A 14,989-nucleotide genomic window follows, 5' to 3' on the forward strand; every position below is an offset into this window, starting at 1 on the left:
AGAAAAGTCGGATCCAGCATGGCCACAAGCGGCTTAGCAGAAGGCATACTATCGGAAGTATAAACACGAAGCAACTCTCGGTATGGGAGCGCCGATTCTGACGCTAGGAGCCTGGAATCTAATTATGCCGCAGCAAGATCGCCAGATCAATCGCCAGATTCAGCGGATGGACAATTTTCTTTCATTGACCGTTGTGCCAGTCCCTCTAAGGAACCAAACAGACCTGCGGATCACCCCGAGGGGATAGAAGCCATCGTGACGGTACAACAGCAAGTGGAGACCAAGAACTATGGAATCATCAAACTGACAGATTCAGACTCGAGTCCTGTTCCACTCTAACCAGTAACTTGAGTAGTGAAATCAGTATCATTAGAGGATATGTCTTCACATGGCTTGCATCAACTGAATGTGCTACCTACCGGGGCACTTATTGAGTACTGTATATTACATAAGTACCTAGTAGTAACAGATGCATAGATGGTTTGAATCGGCTGACCCGTGGGGACAATGGATCATCAGTATTTATATGGTACCTGGCATAGATTGTTGAGTCCTCAATTAGAGTAATGAGTGTGGGCCGGGGCACTAGCCTGCTATTTGCCTCATCCGGCTTCCGTTCCGCTGCTCACCTCCAGCCACAAAAGCCCACCCATGACAACCATTGACCACCCTGAAAGATCATTGTAATACAACAGCTCTGCCCATCCTCTCCTTTTATCCAAACTCCCCCTTTTCCTTTCCGAACGTGTCGAGGGCCGTTTATACAAAAATGCCCTGGGTTCCTTTCCGCCGCCGCTGCGGCCCCCGACGACCCAAGCCTTCTCCAGCTCCTGGTAGGAAAGCCACCGACCATGCCGTCATCCATCTCGCGTTGAATTTTCATCACTGACGCTGGCCTCAGGTGTAGAAACTCGGAGTGGCAAGCCCAGCGTGCGGTGGAGTCGCCTGCGGTGGCTGTCGGGTGCCCTCTCCCAATCTTTCGACAGCCTGCATCTCCGACGAAACAGAGAGAGGGACTCTGGCGAGCGTATCGCTGTTCCCCCCAACCTCGATATTTCATCGATCTCGACACTCGCTGTCGATTCAGATGAGCGTGACGAGCGGCCGATAGCCCGGGCGAAAGAGGACGGGACGATCTGTGTTTCCTGCACCCCCAGGCCGGTCCCCGTACCTGCCCCGGGCTCTGTGCCTGCTACCTTGAACCCTTGCCGTCTCTCAACCCCCCCTCGTCATCCTTCTCAAGCGGTGTCGAGTGCGTCGAGTGCGGTAAGTGTTCGGCAGAGCGCTGGTGGCGAGGAAGCCACTGCGAGCGGGCCTGGAGACACCGGCCCATCTGGCTTGAATCCGTCATCGAGTGATCCACCGTCGGGCGTTGCGTCTAGTGGTCAGTCGTCAAGTCCCACACGCAGGCACTCCATCCAGGAGAACTATACTCGTCCCGTCTATCTGATCACTGCCACCAACCGCAAAATACATGCCTTGGCCGCATTAGACACACAGGCAGGAGTGAACATCATGCGCAAAGACATATTCACTGAGCTGGGTCTTGACCTAGAAGAGAGTGATATAGCGCTCACTCCTTTACATACCAGTTCAGCAAGCAATGTCGAAATCCAGCCGATCGGACTCGTCCGCAACGTGGACTGGCACTTTGGTGACGAGGAAACTCGGACGTACACGGCCGACTTTTACGTCGTCGACACGGACCAGTATGACCTTTTGATCGGTCAATCGACTCTCGATCGGTGCAGACTCATCAATGTTGCGGTGCCAAGGGTCCAGGTGCGAACCTTGGATTAATTAGATGAGTCTGCAAAATCCAGTGGGGGAACAACAGCACCCTGCGAGGCTGACTATCTCTCAAGACAGAGAGGACGACGCGCCAGCTTTTAGATCTAATCTTTTATTTGCCCCAGGAGCAATACCCTGGTCCCTTCCTTATTCCCCCTCTTTTTCTTCCTTTGTTTGTTTGGGCCGGATTAGCGCGTGGCGTTTTGTCTAGTAATGTTTGCCTCCTATCAAAATCGAGGTTATAGATTGCATATTATCTCGTGCTTGCATTCTAGTCAGTATCGAGTCTCCTGCCTGGATTGATCATGTGTACAGAGTACTGTTATCTGTTTTCTTTCTCCATGGCGTCTCTACCCCGGTCTGTTGGGTATTGCTGCTTGCACATATGGATATGGTGCCAATCAACAGCATTCTTTGGATCATTACTGATTATCCCCGCTTCCGCGCGAGTCAAGGAGCCCTCCAAAGATGGATAGCAGCTGTGATTGAGGCTCTTGTCAATGTCGGCGAGGCTGCTGCTGGCAGTCATATAAATATGGCTGATGTTTCTGTCTGAATGAGAGGAACAGACATATCAAAGAAGAAAGGAACCTTCACAGCGCTTGCTTGATTAATATTTACCTATGGTATCATAAAGATATACAGCAGATCGCGTCTCCCATTCATGTTCGATAATACTGACCATTTCTGTAGGCAGAGATTGTAAAAATCATCTGTTCCCAGCCAGACCAAGCCTTGGTCGAAATCCGAGCAGTTGTGCTAGATACTCTACCAGTCAACTTCCTCACCCCTCACGGCCGTCAGAGCCTTCCTGACTTCGTCATCCACCGGGGCCCTGAGCGGACGCTGCAACCGGTCACCGGTGATGCGTTTACAGTCTGTGATTTGGCGCGAATTCGCTTCTGGAAACACGGCGCGAAGACAAGCGATCAAGACGATTTTTACCTTTTCCCTCTCCCTGCAGAGAGTCTCGGGCGAATGGTAGGGGTGGATACTGATACCAATGCCCATGCCGTTCTTGGGCGCAAGTTTGCTCATTACGCCAACTTGCCTGATGGTAACAGGATCGACGTGGCTCCAGTTCAGCCGCGGGTGCTCACGAACGGTACGTTATGAGAGAGAGAGCGAGCAAGAACAGGGCTGACAGACTGGTTTTAGAAGAGATGCAAGAGCAGCAGCGCAGATCCCAAGAACGACAGAGACAGGCCGAGGAGGAAGAAGCGAAGCAACGGGAGATCAGGAGGAGGGATCGCCAGCCACCTGTCCCTGCTGCTTAATTGAGTATATTCCATCACTGTTTTCTGGGGTATCTACACTATGCTATGTTATTGAAAGAGTATGAATCGTTTACAGGCCTGGTCGGCAGAGTGATCATCAATACTTGATATATCACATGCATAATCCTTGTCTATCCCCTAATCTCAGACTATTTGCAAATTGGACCATCGCAATGCTTTTTTTCCCATCAAAGGAGACCAATGAGACTCCAAGTATTATATACCTAGGTAGTATATCACGGTGCTCAGTAAGATCCTGTCAAAGGATAGGAACCAGTCAATAAGAAGGCCTCAGATAGGAGCATCTGAATTCAACCAACACGAACCTAATCTAAGGCCAGGGAGAGGCTGGGCTTTCCTTCCGTTACTTACTCAAGGCCTTGAAAATAGGACCAATCACGAGAAAAGAACCCTGTCATAAAGGCACTGCTAATTGGTCTTATCAAGCACAGCCCCAAGGCATTCTAGATCAAGCCTACTATAAGTTACACATGATATGATTCTACTAGGTAGATACGAAGCATATACAGAGTAACCCAATCATAGCTGGCTACTTAAGGACCATTCCTCCGTAGTGCTCCATATAAATACCTCATAGTATATAACTAGGAGGTTGTTAGCATAGGAAGTCACGGTGAGCCTGCCGGGTTTCCAACCCCTTGGTTTAGCTGGATGTTATGATGAAGTGATGATGAGTATCCTAGAGATGAAGAAATTATTATATAGATAAAAATCACTGCCTAGAGACTAGACTTCTTTTATAACAACTTTAATCTAAATATAAAATACACCTATTTCATACACTGAGATTGATTAGAATGTTTAACCGACGCAGTATCCCTATTGCTGAAATTTAAATACCCTGTCAGTTCCCTTGTTGCCTCGGTTTTTGAAGGGCGTTTTCCTCATTAAAGGGACCTTGGTATGTTCTCACCTCTCACTCTCGTCAGCCATTTCGACTTACCAGTCCCCTTGAAACCCACCATGGCCCGTTGGAGTATCAGTAAGCTGCAGGATTCTCTCTCTTTGCGTTTTGATTTTCTTATAGGAGGAAAGTAGAGGGTTCAAGCGTCTAATGTTCCACTTTTCGTAGGAAACTGGCTTTCGCACAATCATGCCACAGATCTTGAACCGAGCAGACTGCCCCGTCGCACCAAATCCCTTCTATCCAGTGCCTCTAGCACATGCCACAAAGTGTCCTTAAAATTGTTCCTGTGTCAGAATGAACTCCATGAGCCGCCACCACCGCGAGAATCTCGTGTGCGACCTGTTGCAAGCGGGAGAAAGGACTCGGTTCCACGCTCACAACATGGAAAACTAACTGATCACCGGCAATATGGCCTTGCTTCGGAGTCAGCGCAGTCGCCAGCCGTGAAGAAACCCCCAGATACCCTCCTCGACTTTGTTTACGACGTGATTGTGCGGGCGCCAGGCCACAGCGGCCGTGCGCTGCGGCGTCGGCTGGTGCTCAGCTTCAGTACCGACGTCAACATCATGTCGGATACGGTCTATCGTCGCCTAGAGATGGACAATACCAGTCTCAAGACCTACGCCGGTCCTCCATTGCCTCCGGTAAACGGCCGTGCGGATCTCAAGCCGATCGGTACCGTCGAGGCGCAGTGGGCATTTTGCGGCCGCGAAAACAACACCTACCGAATGGTTTTCAACGTCATTCGTGATCTGGAATACGATATGTTGCTGGGGACAACGGCGATGAAGCAGCTGGAGCTGTATCGGGTCGATTCGGCGATTGCAAAGAGGCTGCAAATTGCGGCATAAGGCTGGCTCTTTTTTGGTTGCATACGAGCTACAGGCAGTTCCCTCTTGCTGGCAGGAGGAACCTCTTTTTTCTTGCCTTAATTATGGCCTTGCTTTAACCATTAGTATTGGTTATGAGCCTGTAGAGCTGCCCAGCGGCCAGGCATACGCTTAGGCACGGCCATTGGCGTTTTGGGCTTACAACAATACGTGTCCATTCACTCTTCTGCATGGCTCAGACCTGCACATTTTTCTCGACTCTCACAGGCTTTCGGTGTTTGTTTTCTCCCTTCCCTCCTTCCTTGTATATACTCTCCCTTAAAAGCCATGCACAGTTTGCTCAACTATCTGTCATCCTATGGCAATCCCCAGAAGGCAGCCACTCGTCGTATTGACTCACACACAGCCTTGGGGATGGGAAATTCAGCCCTCACGTTGACGGGCAAACCCCCCTGCCCGCGCCAGAACTTTAGCCTCGTGGTAATCTATGGCTATTTGACCCCTCTTTGACCCCTCCTTGCCTCATCCCTGATTCCGGTCCATCTTTCCATCGGATAAACGTCACCATACACCATGCCCAAACCTCCTGCACAAGGATATGACAAGGTCGCTGCGTTTATGACCTTGGATCCTGGCTTATGCGTTTTCCGTCGGTTTGCCAGGCTTAACGTCAAGAACTTGCTGTATCTCCAAGGTGAGCTGGCTTATCTCCAACAGGATCTCGATGAGATCATCGAAGAAGACAAACAGTCGCGCTGCCCGGAGAAAGCCAAGTACCCATTCTCGGTATGGGATTTGAAGGAGTCCCTGAATGATCCCAACCCTGAAAATCAAACACAATGGCTGAAGGTTCTTGAAGTGCGCAAATTGCTCAACGAGTACAGTATGAGCGTATCAATCTGTCGATTTTTCATCTATTCATTCATTTATCCATACAAGCTGACCACCAGATAATGCTCTCCTGCAACACGCACAGATGCTCCGGCTCGCCCCCCCTGAGAAGAGTGACTTGCAGGCCTTCCAGCGCTGGATGGATTGGGAGGAGGCCATGAATATGTCCATCCCTTTCTCGCCCCATGGCCAGTGGCAGGGTGAAAATGTCAAAGATCTGGTAGCACTTTGCAGCCAGCACAAAGACACTGACCGTTTCACACGATGGGTGTTCTCTCATCTGATACCATGGTTTCATCAGCGATGGGGGCATAAAATGATGGTAAATCATCACTGGTCGTGAAAATTCCTGCTGATTTAACTAAATCAATGCAGAAACAAGATCCAGAGGTAGAGGCCTACTTCATCGACGGCCAACGCATCAGAACCGCCACGTATTTTCTCACTCTGTTGCTGTCTGGCGTCCTCCCTGCTTCGGCGATGATCCTTATGTATTTCCTCCGCCACAAAACGCTTGCTTCTCTCATCGTCATCTTGATCTATAATTTGCTGTTTGTCCTCATCACAGGGCTGATGGCTACCAGTAAAAGAGTCGACATGTTCGCCATGGGCACTGCGTAAGTTTTACTCTTCTTATAGACTATTCTTTTAGGATTGAGAAGCTCATCGGAATAGCTTCGCAGCCATCATGGTGGCGATGATTACGAACAGCAATCCCAGCTCTTGACGTGTCGAGACATTATTGGTGCTTTCATATCTCAGTTGTCTAGCCTGTGGCATACTCAGTCAGTTGGTTAGTGGATTGTATATCCAAAAAAAATACCTTTTTGATGAGGGTATAGTAATTATAGACTGTCTTGAATGTATTGTAGCCATAGTCAATTGCAGCCTAAGGCATCCCTCCCATGAAGGCTAGATAAAACTCTTAATGCCTATTTTATAAGGCAGCCACCCCTCATTCCCCTCATCTCTTCTTCATCTTCACATCACTGCTCCTCATCATGAAGCTTGTCATCAGCGGTTCAGCCGGTTTTGTCGCCACCGAGTCAATCTCTCAAGCTCTCAAGCACCCCGCCATCACCTCCATCGTTGCTCTTGGCCGACGCGAGATCCTACACCACCGCGGGCAGGGACAGCCAAGCTCAAGTCAGTTGTCTGCGATGACTTTGAGAGATACCCTGACAGTGTGAAAGAGGAGCTACACGATGTGGAGCTTTTACATGGTAGCTACATGCAAGGAAAAAGAAATGAAGAACATTCTGCCTATTCTGACTATTCTAGGACAATCGCCGTGACGCTGATAAGCTTCCCACCCTCCCATTCGAAGAAACATGCAAATGTTCCCGCGACTACGCCATGACAGCTATCCAGGCTCTCAGTGGACTTCTTTTCGTCTACATGAGCGGCCATTTTGCACCGCAGAGTTGGGAGGAGGTGCCGAGTACTCTTCGCGACCATGGGTTGATCAACTATGGGTTACCACGGGAGTAACCTTAAGAAAGGGAAGAATTATAACTATTATATACTGACAAATACACAGGGCGAAGCGGAAACTCTTATCCTCAAATATAGCCGAGAAGATCACGTCGAAGTGTGTGTCGTCAAGCCTGGACTCATCGATGCCCCGGATAGAGAAAGGAGAGAGATACCAGGTCTACCGCACATCGACCGAGTAGAGACTGCCAGGTGGTGAATGGGTTCGAGAAGGAGACCCTCAGCAATGCAGATCTGGTGCGTATAACTTCCAAGTAGTATACAAGATAATATTTCTTTCTATATCTCATTAACATACACAGCCTAATACCGATTCAAGCAGTCTTTCCCTCTTAAGCAGATACGCCTCCGTTAACTCCTGGTCCCCTTGTAAAGCGACCAAGGCTTCGTCCGTGAGATCTTCCGGCGTGACCATGCCGGACTGTTCCCCCTTCCACGTCCACTTGCGCTGGGCAACGGCATATCCCTCCCACGGTTCCTCGCCATGGAAGAACCCAAGGTAGATCTCGCTCATTCGGTCCGCCGTGGCTTTCAGCTCGGCGTGTTTCTGGCATGCAGGCTGGTAGAACATGATCGGCACCCCGAACGAATGCCACGAATACCCGTGTAACGGACCGGGGAACGGATCCGTCGCATCGATCCCGTACACGTATACCTGCTGAGCGTTGTCCCGGGTGGCCATGGCAGCCGCCAGCTCCATCACCGGACGCTGGAAGACAGACCGCGTGCCGAAAGCGACCAGGGCGCGCATCGGGGACGTTGCGGAGGTGAACAGCTGCGAGTCGAGTAGCGCAGAGGTGAATTTCGGGTCCGGGTTCAGACACGAGATGATGTTCGTCAGCTTCTCGCTCGTCAGACCGTCCAACGGGGGGACGAAGAATAACGCCCCTTCGTCCTTGGTGTGGCCGATGATTACTCGGCGACAGTACGACGGCACGCGAGACCAGTACTCCACTGCATCGATGGTGGTGTTGTATCCCGGGAAGAAATCGGCGTCTTCGATCGGAAACGACGGACCCGCCAGATCGACCGCGTCGATCAGCGTCGCAGCGGGCAGACTGCGCACGGCAGCCAGCTTGACGGGTCCGGGCGCCGAAAGGGAGACGCCCGCCGTACGGACCAGCGTGTCGAATACCTGCTGGGCTTCGTCGAGGGTGCGCAGCCTGGGCAACGGGGTCGACTGGATGATCACCTGGTGGAATAAGGGCTCGGTGTTCTTCAGCTGGCAGACCACCGAGGCCGCACCGCACGACTCGCCCGAGAGGGTGACGCGGTGTCCGTCGCCGCCAAAGTGGTGGATGTTCCGCTGGATCCATTGCAGAGCCAGCTTCTGGTCGTTCAGGCCCTGGTTGGCCACCGCGCGCTCGCCTGCTGATTCCGCTTCGGCGATCAGTTCGCGAGACGTCAGGAACCCGAGCACGTTCAGTCGGTAGTTGATCGTCACCACGACAATCGGTCGGCCTAGCTCTATCGACCGCTTCACGAGATGGTTTCCATCTATTTCTTATTAGTTTTGAACAAGGCCAAACCCACGAATCAAGTAGTAGCCTACCAAACTCGGTCGTGTTGTCGCCGCAGTTGAACGCCCCCCCATGGATATACACAAACACAGGCAACTTCTTCCCCGACTCAAAGTCCGCTGGCGCATAAATGTTCACATGCAGACAGTCGAGCTCGCTGCTGTATTGTTCCATCGACTGCACCTCGAACATGTTGTGCATGATGATATGGATCGGGTCGGCCGGCTGCGGGCACCGCGGCCCGTACTGGCTTGCGTCGAGGTCGCCATTCAACGTCGTGGGATCGAGCAGTTTGGCCGTCTTGAATCGCGCAGGAATCGTCGCAAAGGGCACGTTGAGGAAATTGGCCACGCCGTGGGTCGAGGTGAAGCCGTGCAGTCGCAGCTTTCCGATCTCCACGCTGCGGCCTTCGCCTTTATTGTCGATGGTGATGGGGGTGCGAGAGGCCATTTCGAGTCTGTTCGCGATAGTGTCAAAGCATGTCAGTGAGGCTATCCTCCTTTTTTCTTTTGTTTTCTTGGATCTCTCGCTTCGCAACGCCCCGGGAAAACGTTTGTCGGCTCGTCGGCGGCGACCCGGGCGGCTGGCCGCCGCCGAACCGGCTCGGATTTAACCCTCCAAATCGGCAACGAAATGAATCCAAACGACAATAGGACTTTCAATGGGGGAGGAGAAAGCTATAGACGGAAAGAAAGAGATACTTACAGACATCGATATGCTAGCCAACAATTGCACAGACTCTTAATAAGAAGATTCACCACCACCTCCATCAATTGTCGTGAGCCGACCGATTCCGAGTGTGGAGAAAACCGCCATGTCGGGCAAGTCTTTTACCCACTCGACCAGTTTTTTTCCCCAACTCTCCAGCTTGCGGGGACGCGTGGACTGGCCGGGGGCCAGACTGGGCGAATATATAAATACGGCAGACTCTGTCTGACTTGTTTCCAGTGTGCCCGTGGAATATTCCATCGAGATCATCAGTTTGTCGATACCCGTCAAGGCCGTTTCTCACTGACTCACAATGGCATCCGAGGACCAGGGCAACATGGCCCGGATCGTCTTGATCTGTATCTTTGTCATGTGCGGGTCGTTGCTGTACGGCATTGACTCTGGTGAAATCGGAGGCTTCATGTCGATGACCAGGTAAGAAGGAGTCGTTGCCATGTGGCTATTGACAGGTGAAAGGAACTATACTGACTGCGTCGTCTCAGCTTCCTCAAGGATTTCGGATACTGGGACACGAAAACGGACGCGTACAACATCGCCACTCCGGTCCAGCTGGCTATCAACCTCCTCATGCTGGTCGGCTCCGTGCTGGCCTGCTTCGTCGCTGGACCTATCGGTACTCGTTATGGCCGACGCGTTGGTCTCCTGTGCTGTGGTCTCTGTGGACTGGTCGGGCCTATTCTCCAGGCCTGTTCGACTCACATCGGGACCATGTACGTCGGTCGTATCATTAGCGGAGGTAATACCCTTTCTTTTCGTGTGACTAGTTCAGGAAAATAAGGCTCTTGCTAATCATCACAGCCGGCATCGGTTTCGCTTCGAACTTCGTCCCCGTCTACCAGGCCGAAGTCTCTCCGACCCATCTGCGCGGTATGCTTGTCGGTCTGTACCAGGCAGGCATCAACATCGGCCAGTTCGCCGGTGCGTGTATCATGGAGGGAACATACACCATGTCCTCGGACTGGGCCTGGCGTATCCCCCTGATCACCCAGATGGTGTTCCCCGTTATCGTCGCGCTGCTCGTCTTCCTCCTCCCCGAGACGCCGCGCTGGCTGCTCTCCGTCGATCGTCGTGAGAAGGCCGCCAGATCCATCCGTCGCCTGCGCGGCAAGAAGTATGCCGAGGGCCAGATCGTGGAGGAGATTGACAACATCTCGCAGCACCTCGCGGCTGAGCGGGCTGCCGATGAGACCAGCTCGTACTGGGATATCTTCAAGGGGACCGATCTGCGTCGCACCCATATCGCTTGCGGTCTCATGCTGTTCCAGGTCTGGACCGGTATCTCCTTCATCACGACGTAAGTTCTGTCCATGCCACCATTGTCGTCCCTTCACCTGACATTATCTGGCATAGCTATGGAACATACTTCTATACCACGTCTGGCATCACGGACTCCTTCCTCGTGACCGTCATCACGCAAGCCTGCCAGCTCGCAGGAATCCTCGTCATGTTCCCCAGCGTACACTATCTCGGCCGACGCACGATGCTCCTCTGGGGCGGCGCCGTCCAGACCATCAGTATCTTCCTGGTGGCGATCATCGGCACCGCTTTGCCCAACAGCGTCGCCGCCGGACGCTGTCTCGTCGCCTTCTGCTGTCTGTATGGGTTCGCCTTCTCGTGGGCTTGGGGTCCTGTCGCCTGGGTCGTCACTTCGGAGATCTCTTCCAATGCCCTCCGGTCCAAGACGCAGAGTGTTGCCACCACCACCAACTGGATGAGCACCCTTATTATTCAGATCATCCTGCCGTATCTCATCAACACCAGTGCGGCAGATCTCGGAGCAAAGGTATCTTCCCATTCTCTTGTAAATATAGAAACCATTGCTAATGAACTAATAGGTCGGCTTCATTTTCGGCTCAACCTGTCTGATTGGCTTGATCTGGGCCTTCATCATGGTCCCAGAGACCAAGGGACGATCCCTGGAAGAACTGGACGAAATGTTCGCGAATGTATGTTTCCCACTCGTCCCAGATGACCATGATATAATACTAACTGTACAGGGTGTTTCCATCAAAGATTTCCCCACGTACGTCTGCCAGGGTGTGCAGCCGGATATGGCGAAGACGGAGGTGGATGTCGATCAAATCGAGCATGTTGGGGAAGAGAAGGAGGCCATCGTTCCCCATGTATAACTAAAGACTTGTTTCTTGAAATGTATAGATACTTTCTTTTTCTGTGGGCTCAAGACTGGTATTCAGGTAGAGAAAGGTTCAAACCCTGATCGTACTGTGCGAAGAAATCCTCCCAATCCGCCGGGTTGAGAATCACGTTGCTGAAATCGCCTTCGAAGCCGTCCCAGTCGACATACTCATAGGCATCTCTCTCTGCCGTGGCTGTCTCGAGAGATGGCGGTTCCATACCGGGCAAAGACGACAGCAAGGGCACGGTTTCGTCCACCGGCGAGTCGCAGTCGAGTCTTGCAAAGACCGCCTTGAGCGTATGTGTCTGTGTCCAGTGTTTCCCCCACGTCTTGTCCAAGGCGAGGAACTCCATGAATGCCCTCGCGCTGACGACCGCCCCGCGCAGACATCGCACCACCGACTCCGAGAAGGCTGTCTCGCAGTTCCTGTCGCGCAACACGTCCACCACGACCATCAGCGCGCGCGTGGTGCTGTACAGCGTCACAAGCAACTGGCCGGGGATGGAGTGCATCAGTTCGGGTGTCGACCACTCGAGCGTCTGGCACGCCTGGATAACCACCCAGCTTGTTTGGCTGCCGACTATCGCCTGGATTTTGTCCTGATAGGGGTCCCCTGGTGTGGTGGCCAGACGCAGCCCCAAGATGAACAGTAAATGGGTGTTGGAATGCATCATCTGCAGGAATCTGAATTCGTACTCGCTATAGGCTCCCTTGTGCGTCTCTAGGTACTGCTGGTGCCACTGAATGGTGCTTAGATTCGCAGTCGCTTCCTGGTAAAGCGTGCTGTCCCTGTGAGGGAGGACCGAATATCCCATCCGCAGCACAGGGCGTAGACACGCCATGAACCCGACAGCAGTGCGGAAGAAACCAGGTTGCGCTGGCCCTCGCGATAGGGAAAAGTCGTCATCATGCGCTCTGCTGATGTTCATATCCTGGCCCAACACCGCGGAGAAGTAGGAGTCCATGAAGATGCACGCCGCCCACAGCGTCTTCCGTAGAGCTTCTTCCGGGCCACCGTTACCTGTCGACTCCGGTAAGTGACATTTCAAGTCTTGAGCCATCCTGCATGCAAACGAGACCCGGAAGGAAAATCGCTGGAAATCTCGGTGGCTCCTAGAGCAAAGCTCGACGCGAAGAGACAGAAGGAGCAGCGCTTGTAGTGTCTGAATAGACGGTTCATAGGCACACCGAAGGCCAAACAAGGCTCGCACCTCGCTGTCAATCACATCCTGCAAGTGTGCAAAGTCTCGCCACGAGGCAATCGCCGTGTGATGTCTGGCTGCTACGCCGAGGATTGCCGCCTCGAGAAGCACAGTGGGCGGATACCGCACCAGACTGTCCTTTGTAACCACCGGCCACGCCGGCTGAATGGATTCGAAGAAGATGCCGAACAGATGGTCTCTCACTCGGGGGCTGATGTCCAGACGAATAGTTCCTTTCGCAGTGGAGCTGTCCGTGAAACTCGGGTTCAAAGACGGGACCATCTGGTTTGATGTCGTCACATCTGGCGTGGACAGCGGCGCCCGTGAAGAATGCAGATCCAACGGATGCCCGCCCGCATTGGAAGAAGGACCCCAGTAGATACTCCGCGTGCTGGTATCTGGCGCCGAGCTCTGGAAGATGCTCGTCGAGCTGGATGTCCAGGGAATCCCATTGAAGACGCAATCCAGGCCGTACTCGCTACATCGGCGACACCGCAGGCTGATATCCGTGCTTTCCCAGTGGCATTTGACCCTGAGTCTGTCTCTTCCGTCAGTCTTGCTCAGTCTCCTCACACGACGCAGGGGGGGATCGTACTTGGAGCAGGAGTCACATGTTTCTTTGCCTCTCATCATTACAGCGGGGCTGCTTGCGTTGAACCGATCTCCCTGTGCCCATCGTCGGATGATGAATTGTGTGTGTCGTGGGAGGGGAGCAATTGAAGTCGTCGCGCTGCTGATGGCTGCTGTCTGGTCACATGATTAGGGCTAGGGCTCTTGTAGTCACCTGATAGGTCCCCCCGACGTCAACTCTTTGAAGCGGCTGAATCCAAGTTTCTCACGACATCGAGAAGACCTGATGGCGCGTCCACTGGCGGTAGATCGAGTCAATGTGCATACTCTTTGTTGATTCCTCCATGAATAATGGATCATCGCCCCCCCAAACGACTCCGGGCGGCAGCCTCGACAGCGTGCAGTCAATGCAGGACAGCAAAGAAAAGGCATGTCCTGACAATCAATTAGAGGAATTGATAGCTAATATCCCTGCAGATGCGAAGGTGGCATTCCATGCATATCTTGTAAACGACGAGAATTGCCCTGCACCCTTTCAATGTCAACGTCTTCCCCGAATGAGGCCTTGAATGAGGAGAGCCCCGGTAACGAGGCAGAAATCAAGCGGAAATACTCCTTGGACGTTCATCCTAGTCTTTATGAAGATACGTCAAAGCTGATAGACCGGTTAGTTCATTTCATGTTCGGGGAATCTCTTTATTGACCCTTCAAATAGATACTTTGATGTGGTTGCTCCGCTATGGCAAGTTGTCGTTCCGTCCGATCTGAACCATCAACCCTTTGCGTCTCCACTACTTGTTCGCGCCATCTGTCTGCTCTCAGCTCTATCTCTGCCGGTCGTGAACTCGATCTTTATCACTCAGGTCACGGAATCGATCCATCAGTGCTTTGACGCCGAAGACCTCTTATCCCTACCCAGCATATCTACTTTGCAGGCGTTATTGCTTCTCCTCGCGTGTCCAGGCTTCAGCCAGCGCTCCATCATGGTGTCCTCTGCCCTTCGAATGGCATCGATCCTGGGTTTCAACCGTGCCCAATCTCCCAGGCCGATTCTGTACTGGTCGTGTGTTGCGTGGGCTCGATGGGATGCCATCATGCTGAGAGGAAGCTCGGGCATCAACGGTATGCCTCACGTTCTTGCAGCATTTGACCCAGACGAGAGTTCGTTCTTTGGCAGGATTTATTACCTTCTGGCAAAGGCCGAGACAGGGGTACACGCTGATCTGTCTCTCGAGCTGGGAACTAGACACGCACATTCTCCAGGGATGTACAGGGACAGTCCGGAAGACTGGCTACATCTACTCGATGTGTTTCTTCTTGGCTCTCCAGCAAGATGGAAATCACTCTTGCCCATCGGCATGCAAGAAAGGGACCATGTTTGGCTCCGATTTATGCCGTTCCACCAGATCCAGGAACAACTTCAAAGACTACCAGCAGACGATTTATGACGCTGTACACAAACTATTATATTGATTAAGATAACTATTCTTCGCAGAACTGCCCATCCTACTAATCTAGAAGATATAATGGAACTCTCAATATCGAATCTAGCCGTTACGTGGTCGATTAGCAATACCTCCTATCATTCTGCGACGCAGGTCTCATAAACCATTGAATTAA

At 52.3% G+C, this 14,989-nt stretch overlaps 9 protein-coding genes across 9 annotated transcripts; 7 read left to right on the forward strand and 2 right to left on the reverse strand.

Annotated features, from left to right (window-relative positions):
- Positions 1-533: 533 nt before the first annotated feature.
- On the forward strand, positions 534-2,107 carry ASPZODRAFT_895003 (hypothetical protein). Its single transcript, XM_022730358.1, has 2 exons — positions 534-833; positions 902-2,107. The coding sequence occupies exons 1-2, from the start codon at positions 770-772 to the stop codon at positions 1,798-1,800; spliced, it is 963 nt and encodes a 320-aa protein (XP_022578045.1). The 5' UTR covers positions 534-769; the 3' UTR covers positions 1,801-2,107.
- Positions 2,108-3,157, forward strand: ASPZODRAFT_895004 (hypothetical protein). The gene is made up of 3 exons (XM_022730359.1): positions 2,108-2,417; positions 2,485-2,896; positions 2,950-3,157. The coding sequence occupies exons 1-3, from the start codon at positions 2,415-2,417 to the stop codon at positions 3,066-3,068; spliced, it is 534 nt and encodes a 177-aa protein (XP_022578046.1). The 5' UTR covers positions 2,108-2,414; the 3' UTR covers positions 3,069-3,157.
- Positions 3,158-4,005: 848 nt separating this feature from the next.
- ASPZODRAFT_123176 (hypothetical protein) lies at positions 4,006-5,308 on the forward strand. Its single transcript, XM_022721352.1, has 2 exons — positions 4,006-4,071; positions 4,162-5,308. Exons 1-2 carry the CDS (start codon positions 4,053-4,055, stop codon positions 4,845-4,847), a joined length of 705 nt encoding a protein of 234 aa, XP_022578047.1. The 5' UTR covers positions 4,006-4,052; the 3' UTR covers positions 4,848-5,308.
- A 91-nt stretch (positions 5,309-5,399) lies between these two features.
- Positions 5,400-6,444, forward strand: ASPZODRAFT_102885 (hypothetical protein; the record flags this gene model as incomplete). The annotated part of the gene is made up of 4 exons (XM_022720816.1): positions 5,400-5,709; positions 5,777-6,039; positions 6,093-6,334; positions 6,393-6,444. The coding sequence occupies 4 exons, from the start codon at positions 5,400-5,402 to the stop codon at positions 6,442-6,444; spliced, it is 867 nt and encodes a 288-aa protein (XP_022578048.1).
- Positions 6,445-6,718: 274 nt separating this feature from the next.
- ASPZODRAFT_145894 (hypothetical protein) lies at positions 6,719-7,208 on the forward strand (the record flags this gene model as incomplete). Its single annotated transcript, XM_022725121.1, has 2 exons — positions 6,719-6,901; positions 6,999-7,208. 2 exons carry the CDS (start codon positions 6,719-6,721, stop codon positions 7,206-7,208), a joined length of 393 nt encoding a protein of 130 aa, XP_022578049.1.
- A 292-nt stretch (positions 7,209-7,500) lies between these two features.
- Positions 7,501-9,181, reverse strand: ASPZODRAFT_19263 (hypothetical protein; the record flags this gene model as incomplete). Its single annotated transcript, XM_022727364.1, has 2 exons — positions 7,501-8,708; positions 8,764-9,181. The coding sequence occupies 2 exons, from the start codon at positions 9,179-9,181 to the stop codon at positions 7,501-7,503; spliced, it is 1,626 nt and encodes a 541-aa protein (XP_022578050.1).
- A 595-nt stretch (positions 9,182-9,776) lies between these two features.
- ASPZODRAFT_154425 (hypothetical protein) lies at positions 9,777-11,589 on the forward strand (the record flags this gene model as incomplete). Its single annotated transcript, XM_022726089.1, has 6 exons — positions 9,777-9,874; positions 9,943-10,196; positions 10,259-10,754; positions 10,811-11,243; positions 11,296-11,406; positions 11,458-11,589. 6 exons carry the CDS (start codon positions 9,777-9,779, stop codon positions 11,587-11,589), a joined length of 1,524 nt encoding a protein of 507 aa, XP_022578051.1.
- On the reverse strand, positions 11,447-13,621 carry ASPZODRAFT_895076 (hypothetical protein). The gene is made up of 2 exons (XM_022730360.1): positions 13,395-13,621; positions 11,447-13,337 (listed from the first exon to the last, which is right to left on the reverse strand). Exons 1-2 carry the CDS (start codon positions 13,430-13,432, stop codon positions 11,639-11,641), a joined length of 1,737 nt encoding a protein of 578 aa, XP_022578052.1. The 5' UTR covers positions 13,433-13,621; the 3' UTR covers positions 11,447-11,638.
- Positions 13,622-13,631: 10 nt separating this feature from the next.
- Positions 13,632-14,929, forward strand: ASPZODRAFT_895238 (hypothetical protein). The gene is made up of 4 exons (XM_022730361.1): positions 13,632-13,797; positions 13,847-14,035; positions 14,085-14,491; positions 14,616-14,929. The coding sequence occupies exons 1-4, from the start codon at positions 13,721-13,723 to the stop codon at positions 14,840-14,842; spliced, it is 900 nt and encodes a 299-aa protein (XP_022578053.1). The 5' UTR covers positions 13,632-13,720; the 3' UTR covers positions 14,843-14,929.
- Positions 14,930-14,989: the final 60 nt, after the last annotated feature.

Source organism: Penicilliopsis zonata, assembly GCF_001890105.1.
Source record: "Penicilliopsis zonata CBS 506.65 unplaced genomic scaffold ASPZOscaffold_18, whole genome shotgun sequence".
Taxonomy (NCBI): domain Eukaryota; kingdom Fungi; phylum Ascomycota; class Eurotiomycetes; order Eurotiales; family Aspergillaceae; genus Penicilliopsis; species Penicilliopsis zonata.

Coding starts and splice junctions, on each gene's coding strand:
- ASPZODRAFT_895003 (XM_022730358.1), top strand. CDS start 770: ATGCCCTGGGTTCCTTTCCGCCGCCGCTGCGGCCCCCGACGACCCAAG. Junction 834..901: donor CAAGCCTTCTCCAGCTCCTG/GTAGGAAAGCCA, acceptor CGCTGGCCTCAG/GTGTAGAAACTCGGAGTGGC.
- ASPZODRAFT_895004 (XM_022730359.1), top strand. Junction 2,897..2,949: donor GCCGCGGGTGCTCACGAACG/GTACGTTATGAG, acceptor GACTGGTTTTAG/AAGAGATGCAAGAGCAGCAG.
- ASPZODRAFT_895076 (XM_022730360.1), bottom strand. CDS start 13,432: ATGATGAGAGGCAAAGAAACATGTGACTCCTGCTCCAA. Junction 13,338..13,394: donor ACATGTGACTCCTGCTCCAA/GTACGATCCCCC, acceptor CGGAAGAGACAG/ACTCAGGGTCAAATGCCACT.
- ASPZODRAFT_895238 (XM_022730361.1), top strand. CDS start 13,721: ATGGATCATCGCCCCCCCAAACGACTCCGGGCGGCAGCCTCGACAGCG. Junction 13,798..13,846: donor TGCAGGACAGCAAAGAAAAG/GCATGTCCTGAC, acceptor ATATCCCTGCAG/ATGCGAAGGTGGCATTCCAT. Junction 14,036..14,084: donor ACGTCAAAGCTGATAGACCG/GTTAGTTCATTT, acceptor CCCTTCAAATAG/ATACTTTGATGTGGTTGCTC.